We start from the raw sequence: 12,570 nt of genomic DNA, 5'->3' as shown, positions 1-12,570 counted from the left end.
ATATATATATTTTTTAACCTAAACTTGACATTTATTTACATGTATATGCATCACTATTTTTATTGTTTTATGTCTATACACTTATATTTTCTGTCACATCTTCTGTTTATTTAAGTCCACCGATCCATTTCCAGTAATATATCACTTCTGTGGTTATACCGTTTAGTCTTCCATTAGGCTAACATACATATGTTATTGAAATGTGGGCGGAATCCTGAGTACCCAGAAACATGCAAACTGCACAAAGGAAAACCCGAGCCTGGATTCAAACCCACACCCTTTCAACTGTGAGGTGCGGATATGCTAATCAGTTGTTCGTCGTTTCCTCTGCTTGTTTTATATTTTGTATTTAAGTTGTTGTTGTTGTTTTTTAAAGATTTTTTTTTGTATTTACTGTAATTAACCACATTTCTGCATCTTGTTTTTTTTGTATCTACTATAATTAACCTATTTTTAATCTTTGTTTATTCCAACTAGATATTTAAAAAAAAATTGACCATTTATACTTAGCAAATTTGTTTTTTGTATATTTTTATATATCTCCACATTAGAATTAGATAGCAGAAAATATATATATATATTTTTACTTTCGTAGCTTCAATTTAATTGCTATAATTAGTATTAATGACAATGTCATTTTTTTCCCCAATAAATTGAACTACATTTTATTGATTTTTTTGTTTTAATCATTATAGCTATTGATTGGTTATTATAGAAAAAACTGTATTTAAGTTTGTTTACAATATATATTAACGCCACGATTAGACATGATTGATTACCCATTTCCTTAATGATTCATTTTCATAGCGCCCCCTGTTGCTTTGGTATGCACTTGACAGCCTTTGAAATGCATTGGGAAATGGTTGACGCCGTCTTAGATTTCCAGATCGGGATTTCTTTGTTTCATTTTTAAACCACCTGTGTGGGGGAGGAAAAAAAATCCTCGCCGCGCACTCTCTTTCCTTAGAATTCCCTCTTGCTGCAATCCACCTTGATTTATCCGAACGTCAGAGATGACAGCTGATGCCGAGCTCCCATCATGCAATAGAACCTTTGGGCTGCAACCCCCCTCCCCCCTTTAGAAGATAATTAGCTGTATTGACAAGGATCTGTAATGAGCCCCCATAAAAAGAGAGGCAGCGCTTGTGATAAAAAGAAAAGAGGCAGAAACAAACAAGTGAGTTCCAGAAATGTCAGCCACAAGCCGAGAAGATGCAACCCAAATCCATTCTCGTCGGCTGTTGCCATGGCAGCAGATGACCTCAAATCCTTTTCTCGCCAAGCCGCTCTTCCCGTTAATGTTATCAAGAACAAATCCCACTGTTCCTTTTGGAGCGGGGGTGGGAGGGAGTCTGCCACTGGTGTGATGATTACATCAGTTTACAACACGGCCGTGTTTGTGTGCCCCAGTGGTCGCCGCCGTCAAGGAGATATCTGTAATAGTGGTGTAAAAAAAATAAATAAATAAAAAAAATAAAAAGAGACTCATGCGGCTCCTCTGGGGAGTTTGGTGTTGTTAAATGGTAGATGAGATGTTTTCAATAACAGTTTAATCAATACTAAATGTGGTTATTAAACCAGCAACCCATTGGGGGCGCTGTGGCACCGTCATCAACCAAGCAACAAGAGAAGAAAACGTAATAAAGTTAAAATGGTCGACACCTTTTCATCATGACATCACTCACACGTCCTCCCAATGATGATTTTAGCCTTTATCGCTCGTGCTTTGATGCTAAAATGGATATCTAATGTTAGCTAGCATGTATTTTCGAGACAGCCTATCTTCATTGGGGTTGTGGGTGGAGCCTCTCCGAGCTAAATTTGGGCAAAAGTTGGGGTAGAATCTGGCTTGGTCGCCAAAAATTGCTGGGCACATATAGACAAATATGTTGTCTATATGAATAACAACAATTCACAAGCACTGGAAGAACATACAAACTCCACACAGGAAGTTCCAAGCCTACAACATCTTGCTAGGAGGATGTGCTAAAAGTCAGCCTCCAATTGTTATGCTTCGCTAAACTACTCAAAGAAAACCAAACATCCTCATCTATTGTGCCATGTAACATTTTTGACCGTTAAAGGATTATCATGGACACATTTAAAAGGACTCACAACCGGAAGGGGAAAAAAAACAATAATCAGAAATACAACCATAAAGTTGAAATGTTAGACCACAAATTACAATTTAAATAATTTTTTTATTTATTTTTTTTATATGTGACTTTACCTGTTGGTTGTCCACAGTTAATTTGGATAAACAGCGACACTTAGTGGTGGCACATTGTATGTGCAAACAAGACGATTCTTACTGATTTCCTGTTGTGACGCAATTAGTGACGTCACCCATGAACTTTAGCATTTAACAGCTACAGTGGATATGTGTTACAGATATCTGTAATTCAGCTTTGCCCAGTCAAAAAGAACTTCTACGATAACTAACTACGTTCTTCCTATCCCCGATTAGAAGTTTACCTATCTGGAATGTCATTTAGCCAAGGGAAAATGACGTCACATTTGCCTTACATGTAAATGGGGTTTACCAGATTTACAATTTAGGGCTCCAGGTGGAGGAGTGGATGTTGCATGGCCACAAGAGAGCGATTAAAATAGCGTATGTTTCGGCTGTCTTCTAAGTGACAGTTTGACAGGATGCGCGTTAGCGGCTTGGCAGACATTAGCATATAGCCAGCATCTCTTCACCCTGCCCGTCACGTTTGACCAGACAGAGGTCAGACTTCAACGTCCTGTGAGACGACTGCCTCTTTCAAGAGACATTTTTTTTGTTTGATTGAAGTCTTTTTTTTTTATGAAAGCCGCTTGATTAGTCAAGATGTGTGGTGACGTCTGTGTGTCCACACTAAGTAGAAGGGGGAAGATGGAGGTTACAGACACCCATTACCCACCAGGTCTTTCATATCTGCTGAATATGGTCATGTGGCGTTCGAGGCCACTGTGACGTCAATTTTACTTGACAGCAGAGGGCGGTAGAGGATGAAATTCATGCGCCCTGACGTTGATGAAAATGGATGGATTCATCTGTCTTATTCCACAAAAATAATATTAATCAGAATATCAAGTTGAGACTCGTGAAGGCACATAGAATATTTTTGCCTTGATTTCCCATTCTGAGAAAGGTTTTAAAACTCCATGTTTTCAAGACAATAATGCATGAAATTAAATTAGAAATATTTCAGTCAGGCTGTTTTGTTTAACATCAACAATGAAATTCTTCATTGCAGAAGGAAGTACGCCAGCCACAAAAGCAAAGTGCAGATTCGTTTCCGCATATTACATTATTAGTCAGCTCACTGTTTTATCAATTGGCATCTCATGGCTCTAAGACCTTTGAAAAAGACTGTTACGATGACGTCACCACAGACATTTAGTTTTAAGGATTAAAGTTGGCCACTATGAGGGTAGACTGACACTCACAATGACAGTGTGATAAATTAGGGATTTAAAATATATATTTTTTTAACCAATTTACTTCCCCCATCTGTTTTCTGTGCTGTTCATACAAAACAGCGACAGGCAAAAAAAAAAAAAAGGCAGCTCCAGACCAATGAATCACTTCCATCCGTGTCTATTAGTCACCGTCTCAAGCCAGCCTTATCCGGCAAAGTCTTAGTTAGCCACTATAGATTTCCCACCTGAGCACCTCCATTGCATTAACATACATTAGCGCCGGCGAGAGCCTGTGATTATCCATTTCATCTAACGTTGCCTCCAGGAGTCACATCTTTCCCAGTCAACAAGCAGCAGAAAGCAACAAGAAAACAAGCTTCGTCGCTTCCATCCATCGGGATTGGAAAGGCCCCGCGGCGAACGTGAGGGGGAGCTGATCGAATCAAGCAGAGGAGGGGGGGGGGGTGGCTGGATAAAAACGGGGGCTAGCTTAGGCGGCTCGTTCCGTCTGCAAGGTGGCGCGTCGGTTGACAAGTGCGTTTAAAAATGTGATCTGTAAATCTCTCAGACATGATTTCGTCCTCTTCGAGGGGGATTTGCAGCCCTCGGTGAGTGACTCATTGTCTTTGCGGTGCCTTTTAAAACAAGACGCAAAAAAAAACAAAAAACAAGACGCAGCCGGTGTGTAAAGAACAACTACCTCTTCTTGGATTCTGTTTGTTTCAGGGACAAGGATTTTCTGATAACCTTGCTCCACTTGAGGAAAAATGATGCAACTTGCCGCTTTCCATTTGAAACCTGCAACAGGAAACTTGTAGTCAAGGCTACAAATTTGTCCTACAGTTGTACACGTAAAATTGAAAACATCCCTCATCATCTTTTGATACATTTCTGCAGCAGCACCGTTAGTTAACACATCTGCTTCCCAGTTGTGAGATTGATGGTTTGAATCCCAGCCACGGCCTTCCGGTGTGAGGCTAGCATGTTCTCCCTGTCCACTTTCGGATCAATTCGTAGGTGTGAATGTGAGCATGAATGACTGTTTGTCTATATTTGCCCTGCGATTGGTCGGCGACCTGTCCGCTGTGTGCGCCATAGCGTGCAAGATGGAAGCCAGGGGGAGCAGATAAAATGAAAACAGCAGAGGCCCCAGAATTGAACCCTGTGGAACACCATACTTTCCGATTTGCAAGTTAATTCATATTGCGCATATTTATCTGACCACGTTCTTTTTTTGCTCATCATAGTATGAAGGGATTACAATTAGTGCTGGGCGATATGGCAAAAAAAAAAAAAATTCAAATTTTTTTGTCACTTAGGACGATTACGATTTCAACCGATTTTAACCTAATTAACCCAACAAACATTAAGGTTTCATATATTCCAAAATAATTTCTGTGCAAAATGTTCAAACAACAATAATGCATATTGATTCTAAATCAGTTTTAACATAAACCTAACATTCACAGTTTGCACTTAAATTCCACAATTAAGTACTTGGTAGTTATTGTAAACATGTCATGTAAATTACCCATACAGCATTCTTGTGCAAAATTACAACTCACAATAACATTTGGGTGTAACAGAACATAAAAGCAACAGCTTTTAATAATCCAGAAGACAATAGCAAATTTTCAACGATTAGATTTTTAAAATGATTAATAAAATCTATTATTATTATTATTATTATTATTTACTGTAATTATTATTATTGCCCAGCCCTAATTACAATTCTAAAAGAAATCACACGACGTACCATCACAGCAATCACATGTCGACTACCAAGTGCACCAAATTTCCTGCCATGCAGATAGGCCAAGCAATGTAGCGTGATCACCTGCAGCCCAACGATAGCTAAGCGGATATGAGTCATGTGTCTTGACCTCCACTGAACCCCTGAGACAAACTCACATCAATTTTAGGTAAAACCATGACAACAAAAACGGCTGAATGAATGCAATAAATGTACATAAAACTCTTGACTGTAAATGCTTGAACATGGCTTATCGGGGGGGGGGGGGATCAAGTGAGTCAAACTGCTCCGAAATCACGTTGTTTTACTAAAGCACAAGATCATGTTACAATGCTTCACCGTTCCGTGCCTCATCCATCTCCAGAAAACAAAACAAACAAACAAAAAAAAGATTACAGAGTTGGTGCGGTGCACAAGAATAGGAGTTCCAAGTTCCAAACAACCCGTGTCAAAATGGCCGCCGTCAAAACTTTACGATACTCTATCTTTGTGTCGGCAGAGAAAAAAAAAAAAAAACGTATACTGCGTTGATTCTAAAAGCGCACGTCTTTACAAAAGAAGTTTCTTTTGTGTCTGTGGTTTACAACAGAATGTAAATACATCAACCAGTTGTTAAAAAGCAGGCCTGAAAAGTCCCCTAAGAGCATTTAGCGAGTATGTACACTCGTGTCGAGGATGCTGATACGTTGTAAGTTGCTACAAAACATTACAGCAGTGTCGTATATTCATCATATCATCGTTACATGTGGTGAAGAAAACCAAATGAAGTCAAACGACGTCGTCGCTTCAAGTTCACGTTGGAGAAAAATGGAAAAGCACAAACATCAATAAAGTGGATTTGAACAAAGGCATCAAGCTCGGATATTGGTGCGTGTATGCAAGAATCAACGGCATCTTTGGCTGGAAGATTAATATTTGATTACTTCCACTGCAACAGTTGAAAGCATTTTCATACAGAGCCACGGAATTTTTTTGAGATGGTGACGCAGCGTACCACGAAACAAAACAATTAAATCATAACTTCATCAAGAGCATTATGGTATGACAATTGCTTTTTCAATACAGCGGTGAAGTCCCCTTACTCACAGTCGTCGTCATGACTTCGTGACTGTTCTGACTCGTGATTCGTTCAACGTAGAAAAGAACTGGATCGACGCCTCCCTGGCATTTTTTTATTTTTATTTTTATTAGCATCCTTTACCCAGACCGCGCAAAAGTGTAGACTTGAAACGTTTATGCGTCTTTGTCGTTTACTCAGAACAAAATAAAAGATGGATATTAGCCCTACAACCAAATAACAGCATTGCGCAATACCCTTCGAAGGCGGAAAACTGACGTCATATTTTACATAAATTGGATTATTAGAGCTTTGATTATGAAGAAAACATTTATTTTTGTTAATAATTGAAATCACATCATTTATTTTTTTGGTACAAAAAAAGTTTAAACGAAAATTCTTTGAAACGCTATAATTATGCAAGTCCCTTGTGGATTAAACAAAATTTATTAAATTAGCTATTTTAAAATAAATAAAAAAAAGGTGAAAATGTATACATTTAAACAACTCAAAATTGCGATAATTTTTTTTTACGATTATGCAGATTTTGTAATTGTGGAGTGTAATAATTGAAATTCTAATTGAATTCCGATTAATTGCACAGCCCTATTTCAAATCACGTTTTCATTAACAAAACGGAATTTATCTGATCAAATTCTCGTTCTAAGACTTGTGCATCTGCTATTCTGTTTTCCATTCGCAGATTTTTACTCCATTCTATTGAAGGATGTTGTCAATTACGTGGGATTGTCGATTCATCAGGTCTAGAAACAATTGAGTCAAAATGGCTTGCACTACTTGGCTTAACTAATTTCATTTCCGAATAAAATCACTGTGTATTTTACAAGAGGGATGTTTGTAAATAAATAACAGTATTTACTAGGCGTGTGCCAAAAAAAATAAAAAAATCGATTCTCATCATTTAGTACAATTCAGACTCGATTTTTAAATGTCCTAAAATTGATTTTAATTAAATTATTGTATACTGTCTTGCCCTTGTTTGTGTACTGGGAACGGTGTTCTCGATTTGGCCACTTGGGGGCAGTGTGGTTCCGTGCATTCTGATACACAGTTAAGCTGTACATTAGAGACTAGAAGGAAAAAGTCATGATCAAGTTATACCACTAAAAGTTGATGTTTTTTTTGCTGCGTAAGAAGAGCATATGCCAATGAGTAATGTTAAGAAGCTTCTCTGTATACATTCCTGAAGCGTTTTGTATGAATAGCCGTTCTTTTGAGGGATAAAATTGCCGCGAGTAGCACGCTAATTAGCATTAGCGAGTTAGACTGGAGTAGATCATGACAGTTATTTGCTCATCTATAAAATGGAAGCAGAAATCATTTTGATTCCCACCTCTAGTATTTACCCACAATATAAAAACAACAACCTATTAACTGATCGTTCATTTCCCCCCATTGTGGATTCATGAATCATTTCACGGACTACTGTACAAAATTAGTTGTTCAATGTGATATACAAAAACAAAAACTGCATCTGCATCCTAACCTAAAGCTGGTTCCATATATTTGAATATGTTGATAAAATCCTCGCGTTTGGCTAGCATTGAATTGTTGTCTTGGTATATATATACCGTTATCGTATTCGCCAGTCTGGGTATACCTTTACCGTATTTGCAATTACACAGTCAGCTTACAGAGGAAGCAAGAGTTGACAAAAGAAAATGATTCCAACTTGCCCTAAACCTGAAGAAACAACACGTCAAGGTCACAGCGAGCAGATTGTCCGCCTGCTGCCAAAGCGGGAGAAGGTTCAGTCCTGTCGGTACCGACACCCCAGCAACCCTGTCAAAGATAAGGAATGGCTACGATCAGTGGCGGAGATTAGATAAAGCCTCAAAGTTTTGGGGTGTTGAATTGAATTATTGCCTTGTTAAGTTTACGATTTGATATTCATGTGATTCTCAAGTGTGCGCTTAAGTGGACCGCGACGACGATCAAGTCATGAGTGTGTCCGTGCCACGTGCGCTCCCCGCAGAGTCTCCTCTCCCCGCCCTAATGGCAAAAGGGCCTCGGGGCTGCCTCGGATGAAAAGAATCCCAGCGCCTTGTAAATGTTTTAACGTTCGCCGTCCGTGTTCGAGGGCATAATTAAACAGCGCTGCCCTAAATTGCTTTGCGGCGACGGAGGCTGGCGACGTCCCCGGATCAACCCGAATCTCGAGCCCCATTTAACCTCCATCCGCATCTCCGCGCGGCACGTCGAGAGCGTGTTCTTCAGGGGGAGACACGGAAAGAAACTTAGGCGGCAGCGACGTTCCTCCGATTCTTAACAGAGATCGTTAACGGCGCATTATCCTCAAACGGTAGAATCCAACAAAAGCATTTGACGCTTGATGCGATTCCATGGTGGCGCTCCAAAAACACAAATGTTCGGATTTTGCGTTTCCTCAGAAGGTGCACGCGTAAACCACGCCCACCACCACAATGTTTCCGATGGTGGCCACGATGGCGATCCAGAGCCAGATGGCGTCGCTGGACATGGACTGCGACTCGTCCGGCTGGCCGTGCGCGGAGGCCGCCGAGGCGGCGGCGTGGACGCTGGCGGAGGAGTTGAAGAGCGAATGTTCGCCGCTGTAGTCGTCGTTGGGCGACGAGTCCATGAAGGCGCCCGTCATGACTGGGATCTGGAAGAGGGGAGAGACCGCACCGTTAAAAAATGTTATCGCCGTGATGTTATTGTAGTCAATACATGTTTTCAATTGTGTATGACGTATGTTCATATATATATTAGGGATGTAACGATACCGGCAATATCGTGATATCGCGATATTCAAGCTCCCACAACATATCGTCGTCATGTCACAATATTACAAGCAGCACATCTGTTAAAAAAAAAAGTCAGGTTGATTTCCATTTGTGCAATTCTAGCACCCCCTGGTGGCTAGTGTTTTAGTGCAGTTTAATTTTCACTAGGCATGTTTTGGCCCTTATACGTTTAAAATCCACGCTAATGGTCAGATGAAGGTAACGTAATATGCTTGTGAACTGAGTCAATATGTGGAGTAAATGCCTCAATACATATATTTTTATATATAATATTTTTCATTGCTGTATAAGCACAATATTGTTTTTTTAGTATGATTTTTTTTTTTTTTTAAATATTGTGACTTTTATATCGCCAACCTCCCCACAATATCGTGATAATTATCATATCGTGGCCTTCATATCATGATAACATTGTATCGTGATGTTTGGATATTGTTACATCCATAATATATATTAGGGGTGTCAAAATTATTGCGCTAATTTTTTAGTTCATTTAAGGTTCCTTTAACGCTACCAATTTTTTTAACGTGCGATTAATGACCGTCCCTTACTTGGAAAGTATATAATGGGGGAAATTACAGTCATAACATAACTGACACGTTCACATCAGAATTTAGCAGTTATAAATGTAATCATAATGCATATATTTGTGTCGACTGGGGTCAAGTTATATTTGACAATTTTTAAAATGTACAGAATTTCACAAGTTAATACATGTTAAAGATTAGCTCTTAATATGAAAAGAAAAATGCACGGAGCTGTCATGAACGTTTTAGAATTGCAATTATGCCATCTAGTGGCAGAAAAATGACCTAAACACAAATCAATATACACTTTTTATTTTATTTTTTACAGTATAATACATCTTTTTAATGTTAACTCCATTTTATGAATCATTATGAAATTACTGTAACGATGGCCAAAAGATGCAGCTAAAAACTTAGAAGATATAAAATTTGTGATTAATCGTGAGTTAGAGCAGAAAGAACTTTCTACTGAGTGTATGTGTGGGTGTATGTGCCTGCATTGATGATGTGTGTGTGTGTGTGTGTGTGTGTGTGTGTGACATATGTGCGTGTGTGGGTGGGTGATTGCGAAATTCGTGTAGTGGGCTTCAGCTGGAAAACTCAGCTGAAAAACAATGCTAAAAATACCTTGCGGGCATGTTGCACTCTGGCATACACAGAAATTCATGCTTCCTCATTTGCGCGCTCTCTCTCTCTTTCTCTCTCAAATATATATATATATATATATATATGTATATATACACACACGCAGGCGCGCTTCAGGTAAGTCTGTTTCGACAGCTCTTTCCTCCACTTTCTTCATTGGCCCCTGGTGGTGAATAATGACATGACACATCCTGTGGAGCGCCCGCTGTTAACGTGAGCATGATGGAGGCAGACAGGCGTGCGCCGCGTCGAGCAAACCTGCGCATGCACACACCACGAGCCCACAAATCTCCCCTACAGACATGCGCACATGCGCACACCCAGTCAAGGCAGTTCATAGTCTGTACTCTTTAGTTCATCCATTATTATTATTATTATTATTATTTTGTCAATTATCCCACAGAGGTATTTCAATCACATTTTGTTGTGTGTATGTGGGGCTGCTCAAGCACCCCAAATTGAATATTAGAACCACTAAAATTTCAGATTATTGAAAGTCTTTTTTTCAGCTAGAAAAATGTTGTTTTCCATACAGCCTCACAAGTGGTTTGCTTGGATTTACTAAACAAGTTTTTGTGGAACATTTCTTAATTTCTACCGCTTCATAACAACATACTACTATCATTGAAATTCCTCATTTTGATGCATTTAATCGTAGCTTACCATTTAAATTTTTACAGTAGGTAGAAGTTAGTTTACATTTTTCTAATTGTGTGAATGTCAATTGTATGTATTGTTTCACAGTAGGGCTGCTCGATTATGAAGATTATTTTGGTAATAATTGCAATCACGATTAGGACAATCATTTGCTTTTGTTTGGTTCAAAACAAGAAAATGTTCGAAAAATTAAAAAAAAACATTAAGACAAATAAATGTAATTTGAAACACTAATTACGCAAGGTCCTTTTGGAGCAAACAATATTAAATTAATCATTTTAAAATAAAACAAGATGCAAATATATAAATGTAAACAACTCAAAATTAGTATTAATAATATTTTATTTTTGTTTACAATTATTCAAATTTTGTAATTGTGGAGTGTAATAATTGAAATTGTAATTGAATTTCGATTAATTGCACAGCCCTATTTCACTCTACTTTATATTCTTGTTTTATGGCTGCAGAATTATTGAAATGTCACTGGATGGACAGGGAGATTGAAAAACATGCTATTTCCATGATTAGCATTTTTCATTAAAATAATTTAGAGTATGGAAAATAAACATTTTTGATCCAATCAAAAAAAAGAGATGACTGGGAAAAGAAAGCGTTATTTAGAGTGGAAAACAAAAACAAAAACAAATCTCAGTTCATATTAACATGCTGTTGATTTGAATTGGTTAAAATGAGGTTCTGCTATGCCGACTTTCTCCAGCGTTTGGTCTGACGCGAATGGAAGCTCTCAACGCTGTCTACATTCTTTATATGGATGTTTTATTCAGTAACTCATTGTCCACAGAAGCGAGCTGTTTGCATAAATTGGGAAGTGCACTGAATAAAATGAAGTGTGCAAAGATATTCTAGTCGACGTTGGTACTTCTAAATATTTTATTGTCAGGGTTTAGTGGTTTTTTGTTTTTTTTTTGTCTCTGGACGCAGTGCCTAAATATATACAGTACGTCAATACATGCTTCATCCTCTTTGGGGTTGCGATTTCTATAGTTACAAATCCCATGAGCATGTTGCGCATGACATAAATGCAACAAGGTTGATCACTTAATGGAACGTAGGGAATTACAGCAAGGAACTCGGAAGTGTCATTCACTTATATCTTATGACGCATGCGGCAGTGCGGCACATTTTCGCTATTTTACTGAATTTTGACTGATTTTGCAAGGCCCATAGAATATTGTGTCCTATTGCTATAAAAACATGGAATCTACCAAAAGAAAGATTAGAGCCTCTTCTTTCATCAGGAAAAAAAAAAAAAAAAAGTATATTTCTATCTTTTTCCATTTTGCATCAATTAACATTAAAATATGGTTAAGTTTCAGCATTATTTACAAATCTGTTTAAAACTACGGGGAAAATAGCTTTTTGATCTCTTATACTCTTATACTCTGCTGCCATCTGCTGGCCGTTTTTGTAATAACTACCGTTGCTTCAAGCATTCTCTTCAGTTTAGAGGCTGCATCAAAGTCAAAACGTATAAATACATCTTTGGGAGCATGGTAATATTTAAAATAGAACGTATTTATACGTTTTTGGGAGTAAATGAGTTAATGATGCCAATTAGGAGAACACTAAATACAACATTTCTGTCCTGAAAAGCCTTCAGACCTGTTCGTTGCCCCCTCTTAACGGGCCTCTTTCATGAATTTCTTCTCCATTTTTCCCTATAAAACGACATTTGATACATCAGAAAGAGATTTGTGAGGTGTTGTGAAGGTAGGA

At 38.3% G+C, this 12,570-nt stretch overlaps 1 protein-coding gene across 1 annotated transcript in view; it reads right to left on the bottom strand.

Moving 5' to 3' along the window:
- Positions 1–5,445: 5,445 nt before the first annotated feature.
- LOC144031943 (uncharacterized protein C14orf132-like) overlaps positions 5,446–12,570 on the bottom strand; it is a 39,525-nt gene continuing 32,400 nt past the window's right edge. The window contains 1 exon segment of the mRNA XM_077539487.1: positions 5,446–8,862. Coding sequence (XP_077395613.1) covers positions 8,626–8,862 — 237 coding nt within the window. The 3' untranslated portion in view covers positions 5,446–8,625.

Source organism: Festucalex cinctus, chromosome 12 (genome assembly GCF_051991245.1).
Source record: "Festucalex cinctus isolate MCC-2025b chromosome 12, RoL_Fcin_1.0, whole genome shotgun sequence".
In the NCBI taxonomy this organism is placed as follows: Eukaryota; Metazoa; Chordata; class Actinopteri; order Syngnathiformes; family Syngnathidae; genus Festucalex; species Festucalex cinctus.
The sequence above is the reverse complement of the archived record's forward strand: the minus strand, read 5'-3'. Positions and strand labels throughout refer to the sequence as shown.